Here is a 16,385-nt window from a genome sequence, read left to right as displayed (position 1 = left end):
ACAGATGTCCACATCTTTATAGCATCTTTGGTCTTTATTTCTTCTTTGGTCTTCACCCAAAGAAGAAATACCTCTTCCTGCAGACAGATTCATTTCTCTTCCCATTTTTACAGACATTGGATATTTTAAGTACTTGTTAATGAACTACCTACAATAGGATGCCCTAGGAGTTCAGTATTGTGGCTCAGGGAAAAAGCGTGTGAGTGTGTAACTAGTTGCAATGAGGATGAGATAAATCAACCACAATAACTTTAAACAGCCAAAATTTAGGATAACATGAGAATGGGTTCCTAATGCAACAGGTTGTGTCATAAAACTGTCACCCAAATTCAGCTCAGTGTCCCTTTCTGAACCCTGAAACAAAGCACTTAACAATTAGCCTCCAGAGTTCTGCTTCAAACCTGTTTGGATGTGGCTGGTTCAGCCCCGATTCCCAGCAGCTGGTGGGAATGCTTCCTGCGAAGTGGTGCATGAGGTCAGATGGGTGCAAGCTTTTGGGCAGTGGCTGGATGCTACCACCCCAACTGGGCTGCAGCTCCTAGCCCTCCCTGTGGTGGTTTTACTTGGGTGGACAGCTGGGTTCCACCACGGCCACTCTCTCACTCCCCTTCCTCTTTGAGGAGGGGGAGAAAATATGACACAAAGGGCTCAAGGGTTGAGATAAGGATGGGGAAATCACTCAACAATTATTGTGACGGGCAAAACGGACTCAGAGTAGGGACATAGTAAGATTTATTACTTATTACTAAGTTTTACACCACAACCCCATCTCCTCTGGGAGGTGCTCCAAGTGTCAGCCTGACTCCACAGAGACTACGCCGGGGCCAAATGATAACACAATTTGCCATTAAGTCATGAGTCACTACAGTCATTTCAAGACAAACACCCTTGCCACCTGCGATGACCACCTTTATCCTGAAGGAACAAAGCCCAAGCGAGCTGCTGAGGGAGTGAGCAGCACCCACACCCTCTGCAGGCAGGGCACTTGCTACCCAGCTCCAAGCCCGGTGCTGAGACTCTATAGAAAGGCTTTAAAAAAGCCAATTCTCAAGACTGGGGGGGGCTGGGGGAGTATTTAGGAAAAGAAAAGAAGTTACTTGCTGTCAGTTCCCCCAGGACTACAATTATAACAGTGAGCAGTTTTAACTTGAAGCTCCCCATGACCCAATCCTCAGCTTTAGATAATAATTTTCACTGCAAAAAAAAGATTGCTGAAAATTAATTAAGTCACTAGGAAGGATGATTGTGAGAGATGGTGGTGAGAACGTCACAAGTGCTCAGATGCACCCTAGCTTCAGTAAGGCAGCTCCTCCCCCCAGTATGGTTTAAATGAATTTTCATAATCTGCGTCCTGCAGACCCAGTGAACACGCCCAGGTGCCTAAAACCCACACCCATCACTGCCCAGTCCCTGGGAGCGCATGCACAAGCAGGGACAGAGCATGCCACCAGCTGCGTGGACTCTGACTGTTCACTTAAGCATGCAACTTCAGCAAATTCCCGCAAAGTCAGCACTGAAATGCATGCAGCAGCTTTTCAAAAGCTAGCTCAGTGTAACACTGGTTTCTCTCACCACTCCTCATTACAATTCTGCAGCAAACCATGACAAATACAAAACCATGCTCATCATCCCACAATTGCAACAGCATACCTCATCACCATGCTTTGCATTAATGTATAACAGCACCAAGTGGTCAGCCAAGTCTCAGTGCTGTCTAGGGTATACATTCAGGGATTATCCTGTGTCATGCTACTTTTGAAGTTGCACAGATTCCCCCACGTTTCCTCCTTTTCAGCTACCTATGACTCCTGGATGCATAGAGCCCACAGACAGACATCGAGCTGCCCAAAAAGGCTCTGCTTGAAGGCTTTTTGTTGAAAAACACCAGTTTATCAAAACTGAGAAAAATACAGACATTTTGAGCAAGACAATGCTATCCCTGGTCAAAGACACAGGGATATGGCAAGCCTCATTCCCCCCAGAAAGGCCCATGGCTTTTCAAGAACAACCTGCTTCTGCAAGTTGGGGAGGCTGTGCTTTCCTCCATCCCAGCCCTGATCTCCGTAACACCACTCACGATTTCAGACTGCTTTCTCAGTTTCCCCAGGATGCTTGACATGGATGGATGGATCAGGAACACTAGCCCAAACCTCCCAAGCCTGTCCTCCACTTCTGGTACACCCAATGTTTGTGTGTGCAGAAGTAGGTCCCTGCTCAGAGTTCAAGCAGGGAGTGGCCCTAAAACCAAATCAAAATCAAATTCCCCATGGATTTTGCATGGCAGGAAGGTAACTCCCCATCTAGCCCTGCTGACAGCTCTCATGGAAAGCAGCTGGACTCAAGGTCATCATTTGTCACTGCCCATGTGGCATTCAGTCATATACCAATGTAATAAATGACTAAGTCCCAAATAGGATTACAATCAAAGTTTACAATTTATTAAACGAATAGAGGTAAGCAAACACATTTCATCATATCATGCGGCCCTAGCATTGTTACATATTGACACGAATCAGATGAACCCTTTCACACCAACTTTCTTTAGAAGACTCACCAAAAAATAATTACAGGCATCTCTTCATTTCCCCAAATAAAAGTACTCCACGATTTCAAGGTGTCCTGGTTTCAGTTAGGACACAGCTAATTTTCTTCCTAGTAGCTGGTAGAATGCTATGTTTTGGCTTAGGATGAGAAGAGTGCTGATAACACCCCGATGTTTTAATTGTTGCAGAGCAGTGCTTATACCAAGCCAAGGACATCTCAGCTTCTTGCTCTGTCCTGCCAACGGGCAGGCTGGGGGTGCAGTAAGAGCTGGGAGGGGACAGACCCAGGACAGGTGACCCAAACTAGCCAAAGGGGTATTCCATACCATCTGACGTCATGCTAAACAATATATAGGGGTGGCTAGCCAGGGGAGGGGGCCGGACTGCTCGGGGTTAGGCTGGGCATCGGTCAGCGGGTGGTGAGCAATTGCATTGTGCATCACTTGTTTGTGCATATTATTAGTAGTAGTACTATTATCATCATTTTTATTATTATTATTATTATTATTTTCCTGTCTTAATAAACTGTCTTTATCTCAATTCACGGGCTTCACTTTCCATTTCTCTCCCCCGTCCCAGAGAGGGAGGGGGGAGGGTGAGCGAACGGCTGCGTGGTGTTTAGCTGCCAGCCGGGTTAAACCACGACACAAGGGGAAAAGCACATTTCCTCTGCACTAAGCCAGCTGGCTCGAGACTTCTTTCCCAACAGTAAGGTGCTTGTCATGCTTGAACAGCCCTCGGGGCTGAAGGACAGACAGCTACATCCCTCAGCAGCCAGGTCACAGGCTATGCACAAAGCAAGTAGGTCTGGCAGGTAAACTCCCCCACGGCCAGGCACTCACACCTTACATGTAGGCACATACACAAGCCATGCCATCAGGAGGACACCAGCGATGAACAGCAAGCACAGGATGCGACTGGAGCACCCCACAGTTGGCTCTCACCGTGGCCACCAGGAATACCTTGGTTGGTTGCCTGAACTGGCTGCTTCTGCTGCAGCTGCCAGACCTGGATCCAGACCCGTGCCTGGAGCCCGACCCCAGCTGGGATCCTGCGCTCCCACTGCTGCTGTGATCCCACTCTTCCTGGAAACAACAAACAGCTGGCTTTAGTCAAGGGCAATGCCGTCCTGCACCCATAAAAACCGCTGAGCTGGCAGAGCTTGAGCCCCCAGGCCATGTGCACAAGCACCTAGAGAAACATGCCCATGCCTAATGGCCCTGTTTGGGGGTTTCTTTGAGCCCTTTAAAGTATCTGGATGAAATTTTCTCATACTTACACCTTGCAAAGAGATGGCACTGTGGGAAGCTGAAATGGTAATAAGTTTTGGCTCTAGTGCTCTAGTTCACTAGTGTATGCACGGGGAAAAATACTACTTACCTCCTATGGCTTCATGACAATTAATTATACATATTCAGCAACCCACTAGAACTGCTTATATATGCTCCTACAGCCTTCCTCAGAGGCTTGCAAAAGACTTTTGAAGTGACCTGCAGTGGTTAAAACACCCGAAATCACAGAGCATGGAATATTCTACTCTTTTTGACTTCTCTGAAAATGTGGGAAATGAAAGTGGCAGTCCGTGTTCCCTATGTAAGAGCAGGCATTTGGTGTCTCAGACACTCGCTGGGGTTATGTAAGTCTCTGCTGGCACTGCCACCACTACGGCAGGGCCACCTCAGCCTTTAGGAGGCAGCAGGACTCACCCGCAGTGTAGGACACACAGTCCAGGTCACTGATCCCAGAGGACTGACCCAAGGTGAGGGACGGAAGGCAAAATGCACCGTTTCCTCACTGCCCCACTGCATGTTCTCCAGTGTCGAACACGGCAAGTCCCAATCAAGCTCAAACATCTTCTGGTTGCTACAGCCTACAAGCAGTATCAACTCTGAAAGAGGGGGAGAGGTCAGCTAGTTTCCAGGCTGTATATAGATGAAAATTGAGAAATTGTGGTTATTCCCATGAGATGTTGCCCTAATGGCAGAAAGCACTTTTCCTCCTCATCACAATTTGGCAATCCAAATATCCCAATGGCTGAGAAACACCGAGTGCCATGAAGTTAAGGGAATTGTTAAATTGGCAGGGAGGCAGGAAAAATAAAACTATTAGTATAAACTGAGAGACACGGGGAGGTGGCCACTTTGGGAAGCTGTGAGAATGAGCAAGTCTTGCAGGCATCCTGAGAAGTGAGAATTCACATTTGACACAGAAAAAATACATGCACCAACTGAAAAGGCAACTAGGAGAGATGACTCTTCACCACCTAGCTGCTCAAAGGCTCAACTACCAATTTACTCTATCCTACATATTGAGCATCTTGTTCACCTACATCTGAAAAATGTCTGTGCCAAATGCTGCCATAGGAGCGAGCCAGCATATGCACCCTTCACTTTAAAAGAAACATTGAAAATAAACACTGCCATTTGGTTGTATTTACTCAACTTTTGGTCATGGTTGCCTGCAGACAACTTGAAGCTATTCAAATGCCAGAAATGCGGCTGGCCACAATAAAACCCCAGTAAGAAACAGGGAGATTGATGCCATCATGCACCGACATCTGAAGGCGCCAGACAAGCCTGCAGAAATATCACGAACGAATTGGGTAGAAACAGGGCTACTGCTCTTACTAAATGAGTTTGTCTCCTGGCTCTAACCCATGGCCTGGGACCTTTCCCTGTTCACATTCCCCATCTTCTGTGCTTTCTGCCCTCTATCTGGCCCTCTTAATATTTACATTTAAAAAAAACTATTTTAAAATAAAATCTGCACTTAAAATTGTTGAAACTTCCCAGGGTTGAAGACAGACCAATCAAGTGCAGCCTAAATTCATCATGTTCAAACTCACTGGCACAGCCAAGATCAGAATTTTACCGGAATTTCTGACTAATTGCCAAAGCTGAACAGCTCTCTACTGCTACCAAAGCAAAAGCTCCTCCACCAGCAACTCTCCCATGCACTTCCAGCAGCTTTGTGTTGTCTAATAGTCCTCTGTGCTGAAATGAGCCCTCTCTGCAGACCTCCTTTCTATGCGAGCAGAGAAGCTCACACCAAACCTCACAGGTGATGCTGGAGGAGCATGCAGGTAAAGATCTTTTCTTAAAAACCAACCACTGAGCAGCAAAAACCCTCCACCTGCATCACCAGGCACAGCAAAACCCTCCTGCTGCATGGCGAGATGCCATACTGCTCACCCTCCAGCCAGCAGCACGGCCACCAAGTCATCTCCATATGTTTTTGTTAAACTAACACAGCAAGGTGCATGAGGAAATTTGCCTGCAGCTCTGACAAAACCTCAAGAAATGGCTGTAACAGCACAGAATTCCCTCCCTTGTCTTTGTCTCTTGCTAATTCAACCCTCCCAAATCTAGCCCCATTATTCCTTGCTATGCATCTCCAGAAGAGCAAGACTCTCCTTATCTCTTCCCACACCCCAAAGGCCCTTGAACTCCTGTTCCCAGCTCTTCCCTGGGCCCCAGCTACCTTACTAGGTCTGCACTCACTGCCAGGAGAGGGGACCTCTGTGCCAAGCTCTGGGGCCTGGAGGCAAACATTGCCCTCTCCAGAGAGCGATTCCCAGCGGCTGCTTTCATCCATGCAAATCCCTCTGGCCAAGTTCTGCACCCCCTTGGGAACAGCGAGGCTTCTGCACATCAGCACTGCCAGACACCCTCCTTTGGAAACTAGCTGTTAAATTTAACATTTACATTTTAATTAGCATTAATCATATGTTTCACTTACACTGCAGTTTTCACCTTTGCAGCTCTTTGAGGCATGAACTAATTAATCCCAATCCCTCTGCCAGCTCAAGAGTTATTTCTTTCTGGTGCTTCAGTGTGAGTTTGAAAATCTCATTTGCAGGAAAAAAAAAAGGGGGGGATAGCTTTTCCTGATAAGCAGGCAATAAATGGAAACGCAGCAACCTCCCATGTGGAGATAAGGATGGGCAAAGTTCACTCTGCTGGCAATGCCACGAGCTTTAAGTGGTCTGAAGACAACGGTGCATTCCTGGAGGGATTCCTGTTACAATTTACACAAAATTCCCCACATTCAATGTACAGTACTCTCAGCCTAAGGCAGGCCACAGGAAAGGGACTTCTCATGACATAAGAGTTTTAAGTTCCAGGTCTGAGATGCCACCCAGCAGTTGTGCTACAGCTAAATCTTCCAGTTGGGCAGAATTTTGTCATTGGACTCCAAGTATTTCAGACAACATCTCCCTGCTCTTCTAGACCTATTCAGGAACGAACATCCATTCCAATTTTTCTACAGGAAAAATAAGTATTTATAATAGAAATAATGATTTTAATATGTTTAAACACAGCTTTTAAGAAAAAGCTATAAAATACACTGCAAATCTTTTAGTTGGAACAAATTTCTAGCTTCTTTATTCTTAATGCATTGCATAAAGCTATAAAACAAAAACAAACTAAAAGAACAGAAACTTCATCCTTATAAAAATACCACGCAGAAAAAACAACCACACAGAAAAAAACAAGTAGTTACACCAACAGAGATAAGGAAACAATTCATTTTCCAAGGAATTTGCCTTGAGGTGGAGTGTTTCTCAATTGCTTGATATCTGATAAGGAGATGCTGGGGGTAGTGGTCACAGCCACATGCTCTCCTGCCCTCTGCTATGCGAGTCCTCTGCACAACAGCTGAGCTGGGTGAACCAGAGACCTCAGCACAGGCACTTCGGGAGCTCAAGTCCCCAAATCCAGGCTCCCAAGCACACTGCAGCTGCAGCCTCTCCCCCAGGAAGCCCTATGCTGGTGCAAATCCATTAGCATCCTCTGCTCCGTCCTCCTTCCCCCAGGCACATTACCTCACAAGGTATGGTACCTGCTCACTGCTTTGGTGAAGGCACAGCAGACACTCGGAGCTCCTCCCAGCAGGAAAAATAAAGTTTTGCCTACACCTGTGCCACAACACAGGACCAAAGGGCCCAGGGCTCCTGATGTGTTGGGCGCAGGAGATCAAGCCTACAAGATCTTCCTGGACTCCCCAGGAAAGTGCCCGGTTTGTGTGCTTACTTGTGCTCCTCTGGACAACATCAAAAGACGTGTTAGCCAAGGATAATGTGTTAGATAGCTCTTTTGCTCACGTGGATGGAAACGAGATGGAGCACTGGTAGCACTCAGGATGGCACCGAGAACTTTGGGCAGGCCACAGAAACCCAGCAGCAAGCCCTGCCTGAGCCTTGCAGGATATAGCTCATACCACCCCTTCCCTGCCAAGGGCTTCGGCGCTTGTTGGTCTCTTCAGCCAGATTTGGAAGAAGAACAGAGACCTCAGAGATAACTCAGCTACTGCAAATTTCACAGAACTAGAGCATGGGAAGCTCTCCCTTCAGTGGGTAAACCCCAGCTGGCATCTGTGCTGAAGGGCAATGGGCTGACTGGCAGACTAGGGTAGGTGTGAGTGCTGCCCAGCCCTGCTGTCCTTTGCCCTACAGGGACGTGTAGGGATATGGCAGGGGCCTGTACACAAGGCATGCAAGGGAGGGAGCAGAGGACACAGACCTGCACAGCACAAGCACCGAGGGAAAGCCGGCTGTCCTCTCCTCCCGCTCTACTTGTTCGACACAAATTTTGACCCAGGGTGATAAGACATCCTCCAACCCAAGCCACCGGTGACACCAAACCTTGAGGATGCCTTCCTCCATCCTCTGTAAGCAGCACCAGTTCTTCTGAAGCAGGCAGCAAAGGCGAGAAGCATTTCACTCCTAGCCCTTCTGATGCCCAAGCAGGGCACCGAGGAGTGGCCCTAAAGCTATGTGTATCCCACAGGCTCCCCCGCCCCAAAACCTTCCAGTCTGAGACAGCAGCCTAACAGCACGAGTTGCTTCAGAATATCTCTAAAATAATTTGATGTTCAGAGGGGCAGAAAATTAGCACTACGGTAGAAATCCTCCATTTTTGGTCCTTTACCACCAGCCAAGGACAGCATGCTGTAGGCAAACACAGATACAGCCCCTTAGTTCCCTCCTGGTGTGAGCTGCGCTCATTGCAGCCCCCTCTGCAATTAACCTGTTTTTGCAGAGCACACCTAGCCCGACCCCAGCCTGCAGCAGGATGCTGACAGCCTGAACTGAGCAGCACCACAGGCCAGGAGCATGCAAGGTCTTGCCTTGGGTGGAGATGCTGAACCTTGGGGGTTTCTGGCTTATTCTTCTCCCTTCTTTCTCTACACACCACTGATGCGCTGCCATGACACAAATGTTTTGGACAATGAAGTTCACCCTTAAAGCAGCTACTGAGCTTGTACAGCTGAAAAGTGGAACCAGTCTGCCAGAAGAAATACCATAAATATATAGGAAATGACAGAGCAAAGGTCCATCTAGCCTTATATATTGTTTCCACCAGCAGTCAATCGCAGATGGGAATGGAAAGCACACAGACCCAAAGGTCACGGTGACCTCTCCCTCCAATATATTCTCAGTATACATATGTCCCAGAAGAACATGGATGTGGCAAAACCTGAAGAGCATGGAGAGCAGAAATCAATCACCAAACAATACATGGCTATTCCCTTTTAAGGGGTGCTGCTGACTCACAAGGCAGATCCCAAACACAAGTCCCAGAGAAAGTTACACCTATACATCAGCTAAATGACTCCTCTCTCAGCAGTCCTCCTCTCAGACCAGAACCAAGCATGGCCATACTCACCATACAGAGGGAGTATCAGCCAGCAATCACAGACAGATAATGATTACGAGACAGGTTTTCTCAGGGCTGCTCTTTGATTGTGTGCTGGTCACCTGTAGTGGTTTAACCCGGCCAGCAGCTAAACACCACACAGCTGTTCGCTCACCCTCCCCCCTCCCTCCCTGGGATGGGGGAGAGAAACGGGAAAGTGAAGCCCATGAGCTGAGATAAAGACAGTTTAATAAGACAGGAAAATAATAACAACAATAATAACAATAATGATGATAATAGTACTACTACTAATAATGTGTACAAAACAAGTGATGCACAATGCAATTGCTCACCACCCGCTGACCAATGCCCAGCCTAACCCCAAGCAGTCTGGCCCTCCTCCCAGCTCTTCTTGCACCCCCAGCCTGCCCACTGGCAGGACAGAGCGAGAAGCTGAAAGGTCCTTGGCTTGGTGTAAGCACTGCTCTGCAACAATTAAAACATCGGGGTGTTATCAGCACTCTTCTCATCCTAAGCCAAAACATACCACCCCACCAGCTACTAGGAGGAAAATTAACTCTGTCCTAACTGAAACCAGGACATCTAGCCACCCCTTATTCCATACCATTTAGGCAGGAGTAGCCCAGACTGTTTTACCCAGCATGTTTCTTACATGCACTCCAGGAACTTTATCCCCTTCTACAGTATGTAACAGGTTTGATTGGGCAGGTCCAGCTTGGTTGGCAGATCCCCTAGTATTGACTAGCCAGGTGGCCTTCGCCAAATGCGTATCCCAATTTTTGAATGTCCCAGCGCCCATTGCTTTCAATGTAGTCTTTAACAGTTCATTGTATCGTTCATCTTTCCTGGAGGCTGGTGCATGATAGGGGATGTGATACACCCACTCAATACCATGTTCTTTGGCCCAAGTGTCTATAAGGTTGTTTCGGAAATGAGTCCCATTGTCTGACTCTATTCTTTCTGGGGTGCCATGTCGCCATAGGACTTGCTTTTCAAGGCCCAGGATAGTGTTCCAGGCGGTGGCATGGGGCACAGGATATGTTTCCAGCCATCCGGTGGTTGCTTCCACCATTGTGAGTATGGTGCTTGCTGTTGCGGGTTTGAGGGAGTGTGATGTAATCAGTCTGCCAGGCCTCTCCATATTTATATTTCAGCCATCGTCCTCCATACCAAAGAGGCTTTGACCGTTTGGCTTGCTTGATTGCAGCACATGTTTCACAGTCATGAATAACCTGTGCTATAGCGCCCATGGTCAGGTCCACCCCTCGATCACGAGCCCACCTGTATGTTGCATCTCTACCTTGCTGGCCTGAGGTGTCATGGGCCCATCGGGCTATAAATAATTCACCTTTATGCTGCCAATCCAGGTCTACCTGAGCTACTTCAATCTTAGCAGCCTGATCCACCTACTGGTTGCTCTGGTGTTCTTCAGTAGCCCGATTATTGGGCACATGAGCATTTACATGGCATACCTTTACAACGAGGTTCTCTACCCGAGCAGCAATATCTTGCCACAGTGCAGCAGCCCAGATGGGTTTGCCCCTGCACTGCCAGTTGTTCTGCTTCCATTGCTGTAATCACCACCACAGGGCATTTGCTACCATCCATGAATCCGTAGAGAGATAGAGAACTGGCCACTTTTCTCGTTCAGCAATATCTAAAGCCAGCTGAATGGCCTTCACTTCTGCAAACTGACTCGAATCACCTTCAGATTTGCCTTCTGGCCAGTCCATAATCACTTCCAAGATTCCTGGGCGACTGGTGTTTCCTATTCGAGCCCGCTGAGTAATCAGTGCAACCCACTTGCTCCAGGTAGCATCAGTTGCATGATGTGTAGAGGGGACCCTTCCTTTGAACATCCAGCCTAGTACTGGCAGTCGGGGTGCTAGGAGGAGCTGCGCTTCAGTACCGACCACCTCTGAAGCAGATCGAACTCCTTCATATGCTGCCAATATCTCCTTTTCGGTTGGAGTGTCGCGGGCCTCAGATCCTCTGTATCCCCGACTCCAAAACCCCAGGGGTTGACCTTGAATTTCCCCAGGTTCTTTCTGCCAGAGGCTCCAGGTGGGGCCATTCTCCCCAGCTGCTGTGTAGAGCACGTTCTTTACATCTGGTCCTGTTCGGACTGGCCCAAGGGCTATTGCATGAACTATTTTCTGCTTGATTTGTTCAAAGGCTTGTCGTTGCTCAGGGCCCCATTCAAACTCATTCTTCTTACGGGTTACTTGGTAGAGCGGGTTTACAATCAGACTGTAATTTGGGATGTGCATTCTCCAAAACCCCACAACACCTAGGAAAGTCTGTGTTTCTTTTTTGCTAGTTGGTGGAGACATAGCTGTTATTTTGTTGATCACATCCATTGGGATTTGACGACGTCCATCTTGCCATTTTATTCCTAAAAACTGGATCTCTCGTGCAGGTCCTTTGACTTTATTTCGTTTTATGGCAAAACCAGCTTTCAGAAGGATTTGGACTATTTTCTTCCCTTTCTCGAAAACTTCCTCTGCTGTGTCACCCCACACAATGATGTCATCAATGTACTGCAGGTGTTCAGGAGCTTCCCCCTGCTCCAGTGCAGACTGGATCAGCCCATGGCAAATGGTAGGGCTGTGTTTCCACCCCTGGGGCAGCCGATTCCAGGTAGTATTGGAGACCCCTCCAAGTGAAAGCAAACTGTGGCCTGCACTCTGCTGCTAGAGGGATGGAGAAAAGTGCATTAGCAATATCAATTGTGGCGTACCACTTGGCTGCCTTCGATTCAAGTTCGTACTGAAGTTCCAGCATGTCCGGCACTGCAGCACTCAGTGGTGGCGTCACTTCGTTCAGGCCACGATAGTCCACTGTTAGTCTCTACTCACCATTAGACTTTCGAATTGGCCATATGGGACTGTTAAAAGGTGAATGAGTCTTGCTGATCACTCCTTGGCTCTCCGATTGACGAATTAGCTTATGGATGGAAATCAGGGAGTCTCGGTTGGTGTGATATTGCCGCCGGTGCACAGTTGTGGTAGCGATTGGCACTTGCTGTTCTTTGACCCTCAGCAACCCCACAACAGAAGGATCCTCTGAGAGACCGGGCAAGGTAGACAACTGTTTAATGCCCTCTGTCTCTAAGGCAGCTATGCCAAAAGCCCACTGGAACCCTTTTGGGTCCTTTAAATATCCTCTCCTGAGATAGTCTATGCAAGGATGCACGGAGCATCCGGGCCAGTCACAATACGGTGCTTTTCCCACTCATTCCCAGTCAGACTCACTTCAGCCTCCAATACAGTCAACTGCTGAGATCCCCCTGTCACTCCACAAATATAGATGGGCTCTGGCCCTTTATAGCTCGATGGCATTATAGTACATTGTGCACCGGTGTCTACTAAAGCCTTATACTTCTGTGCATCTGACACGCCAGGCCATGGAATCCACTCAGTCCAATAAACTCGATTGTCCCTTTCCTCCCCCTGGCTGGAGGCAGGGCTCCCCTAATCCTGGTCAGAATCTTCTTCGTTTCTGTGTTTGAAGGACTGTCTGCTGGAAGTTGGAGCAGCAAACTTTTCAGAGAATCCCTTTTTCCCGATTGTTTTCTTTTGCAACTCAGGTACCTGTGCCTCTAGGGTCACGGTAGATTTTCCATCCCATTTTCTCATGTCCTCTCCATGGTCTTGTACGTAAAACCACAGGGTGGCACGGGGTGTGTACCCACCATATCGTCTTCCTTGTGCGAATGACCGCTTACCCCTGATAGCTGAGACACTGCTTTGTACAGGTGGGGAGGAAAATAATCTCTCCTCAAGTTGGTGAACCTTTTCAGAAAGTTTCTCCCAAGTGTTCTCTTTTAGTTGGTGGACACTGGTTTGTTCGGGTGGGGAGGAAGATAGATTCTCTTCAAGTTGGTGGACCTTGTCATAAAGTTTCTCCACAGCCGATACGCAGGCCTGTAAGGAAGAGGAGAGACTTTCTTCATACTGCCGGAGTTGTTTAGCCACTTCATCCACTGTGGGTTCCTCATCCTCTTTCCAGGCCATTACTGCCAATGAGCTGGCATGATGATGGTGCACTCCGTACAAACTTCCGCCACATGGGTCGCGTACACCTGACTTCATCTGGATCTGTGGATGTTTGTCTGAGGTCTGGATCCTCATAAATCACCTCCCGTACGGCTAATTCCCTCAGGTACTGGATTCCCTTCTCCATAGTGCTCCACTTGCCTGGTAGACATAAAAGTTCTTCCTTGAAGGGATACCTTTCCCTCACAGCTGACAGGAGATGCCTCCAGAGGCTGTTAGATTGTGCTCCATCTCCAATTGCTTTGTCAATGCTTGCGTCCCTAGCAAGGGATCCCAGACACCTGGCTTCCCTGCCCTCTAACTCCACACAATTGGCTCTGGTGTCCCAGCACCAGAACAGCCAGGTGACAAGCTGCTCACCTATGCAGCGACCAAAATCTTTTCGTACAACTTGTAGCTCACGCTGGTATAGGTTTCAGGTAGTTATTGTTGATTTTTCAGCATCCTCATCTTCCTCCTCCTGAATCCCTGATGTCCCAGCCTCATCTTCCCTATACCTAGACTTAGCAGAAGACTCTCTGCGTTCTAAACAACCTGAATCTCTATACCATTTTTTCACCTTCTCTACAGGGGTAACTTGCACTGCTACAGCTCATTTCTCTGACCCAAACACAGGAGCTGGAGTGGCTGCAGAGTCCATCGAAGGGGTTGGAGTGGCTGTTGGGTCTGTCACAGGACTTGGAGTGGCCGCAGGGTCTGTCACTAGGTTGACAGTAGCATCAATTGCAGCTTGATAGGCAAGGGCCAGACCCCAGCATGCTACAGTGATTTGTGTCACTTTGGAACTGACAGAGTCATGACACCCTTTTTTCAAGCATTCTACCAGTTTTTTAGGGTTTTGCAGTTGTTCAGGGGTGAATTTCCAAAACACTGGAGGTGCCCACTGCTCTAGAAACCTGCCCATATCCTCCCACACTCCCTGCCACTCACAACTATCCTGCCTCAGGACAGATCTCTGGATGAGATTCCTAAGTAGTTGTTTAACCTTAAACAAAACCTGAAGCACATTTAGGAGACATAACAACAAGAACATGCTGGTCTGAGTATCCCAAGGATATTCAATATTTTGGAGAACTATTGTAACAAGCTCGGAGGATAAGAGGGAGGTGAAGGAGAAAGGGAGAGTGAACAAGTAGGAAAAAATATCTTCCCCTTTCCCCTCCACAGACTGGCTCCCTGACGAAAAAAGGCAATAGGTGTAATTGTTAATAGTTTCCTAGATATGGTTTCCAAAGTATAGAGTCGACGACAGTGCTGAGTACAAATACCAGGTTGGAGTCATGACCAGAAATTTCATCCTATCATAAGCCACTGTTACACCGCACAGTACCATAATGATCTTAAACCAGGGCCCGGAAAGCATAAACAGCATGACAGGGAGCACATACAGAAAGTAACGAGTTATAAAACTCAATTTGGAAAACAGGCACAGCAGACTTGAGATTAAAGCAATCAGCACTGTGACTAGCAACTATTAAGCAGGTCTAATACTTATACCAATTTTAGTTTAACACACTCTGGTCAGATCTGTCATTATCTCAACCCTTCAAGCCCCACGTTGGGCGCCAAAAAGGACTGTTGTGGTTTAATCCGGCCGGCAGCTAAACACCACACAGCCGTTTGCTCACCCTCCCCCCTCCCTCTCTGGGATGGGGGAGAGAAACGGGAAAGTGAAGCCTGTGGGTTGAGATAAAGACAGTTTATTAAGACAGGAAAATAATAACAATAATAATAATAACAATAATGATGATAATAGTACTACTACTAATAATGTGTACAAAACAAGTGATGCACAATGCAATTGCTCACCACCCGCTGACCGATGCCCAGCCTAACCCCGAGCAGCCACCCCCCCCACCCCAGCTAGCCACCCCTATATATTGTTCAGCATGATGTCAGATGGGATGGAATACCCCTTTGGCCAGTTTGGGTCAGCTGTCCTGGGTCTGTCCCCACCCAGCTCCTGCTGCACCCCCAGCCTGCCCACTGGCAGGACAGAGCGAGAAGCTGAAAGGTCCTTGGCTTGGTGTAAGCACTGCTCTGCAACAATTAAAACATCAGCATGTTATCAGCACTCTTCTCATCCTAAGCCAAAACATAGCACCCTACCAGCTACTAGGAGGAAAATTAACTCTGTCCTAACTGAAACCAGCACATCACCTCACTTGGAAATTTATTTTTCTCTGAGGCAGGGCTACACCAACCTGTTTTTCACTGGCAGCGCCCCAAAGTCACTCCCTGCCTTTTGCCTTCTCTTTCTTTGTTGGAACTGAGACAAAGACAACTGCTGTGTCTGTCTGTAATCACTCATCCCAGCAGCTCCTCAGTATGGCAGCCACAACAAAATCCAGTGGGAAAGCCAAGTCAAAGGCAAAAAAAAAACCTAGAAAATCACATTTTGGTGCTCACTGCACCTGAGGATGACTGGCACATAACAGCTAGCCACACTGCTAGCCTCCTACCTGCCAAAACAAGGTGACGACACACAAATTTTGCTGCCTATAATACACTGCATTTGGCACTGTAGCAGCCTTTCCAGCTGTGACTTCATACAGTTGATCAAGTGCTCATCACCAGAGGGGCCTCTGAGGTTCAGGTGAGCCACACAGAGTGACCTACGGTGCTTAAGGTGATCTTCTCTGATCCCACCCCAGCACAGCAGTCAGACACCTCCCCAGGTGCAAGCAGGTGAGATGTCCACTGCCTCCAGCTTGAGCTCACACAGCACGAAGCATCTCCCGGGAGGACAGCAGCACAGCACTCAGCAGCTGAGTCACGAAGACAAGGCTTCACTGGAGATTAGCTTTGATCTTGTGGAGGTGTGGGAACTTCTCAAGGTTTTGTTATTAGCAAGGCTTGGGTCTAGATATCCCTTGGCAGGATGTGCCACGCTCAGCGACAAGAGCATACAACCCCTGCAAAGCACTTCACAGCTCCACACTCCCAAACAGTGCAGGACACCCAATATCACGCACTGTGAACTTGTGAGCACCGTCCTGGGGATGCTCCTAAGGCTAGTCCTTTCCAACCAGCACCCTGGAATGGAAGCCCACCATCTCCACCTGCCACAGATGTGCTGCTGTTTCTGCTGGCTTAACGGGAAAGGGCAACCCAGTCACCTGCTC

The 16,385-nt window shown here is 48.1% G+C and overlaps 2 protein-coding genes across 6 annotated transcripts in view; one reads left to right on the top strand and one right to left on the bottom strand.

Annotated features, from left to right (window-relative positions):
• LOC311426270 (uncharacterized protein) overlaps nucleotides 1-16,385 on the top strand; it is a 448,189-nt gene that overhangs the window by 345,716 nt on the left and 86,088 nt on the right. The window lies entirely within an intron of this gene.
• The window catches only part of LOC311426284 (CBP80/20-dependent translation initiation factor-like), a 172,489-nt gene that overhangs the window by 127,546 nt on the left and 28,558 nt on the right, over nucleotides 1-16,385 (bottom strand). For 2 of the 5 annotated variants that reach the window (XM_084502553.1, XM_084502552.1), the window contains exon 4: nucleotides 3,506-3,628. The exons of the other annotated variants lie outside the window; for them this stretch is intronic. In XM_084502553.1, the coding sequence (XP_084358679.1) occupies nucleotides 3,506-3,628 (123 nt within the window). The remainder of the gene's footprint in view (nucleotides 1-3,505; nucleotides 3,629-16,385) is intronic. 5 annotated transcript variants of the gene reach the window in all.

This window comes from Aythya ferina, assembly GCF_964211825.1.
Source record: "Aythya ferina genome assembly, chromosome: W".
In the NCBI taxonomy this organism is placed as follows: domain Eukaryota; kingdom Metazoa; phylum Chordata; class Aves; order Anseriformes; family Anatidae; genus Aythya; species Aythya ferina.
The sequence above is the reverse complement of the archived record's forward strand: the minus strand, read 5'-3'. Positions and strand labels throughout refer to the sequence as shown.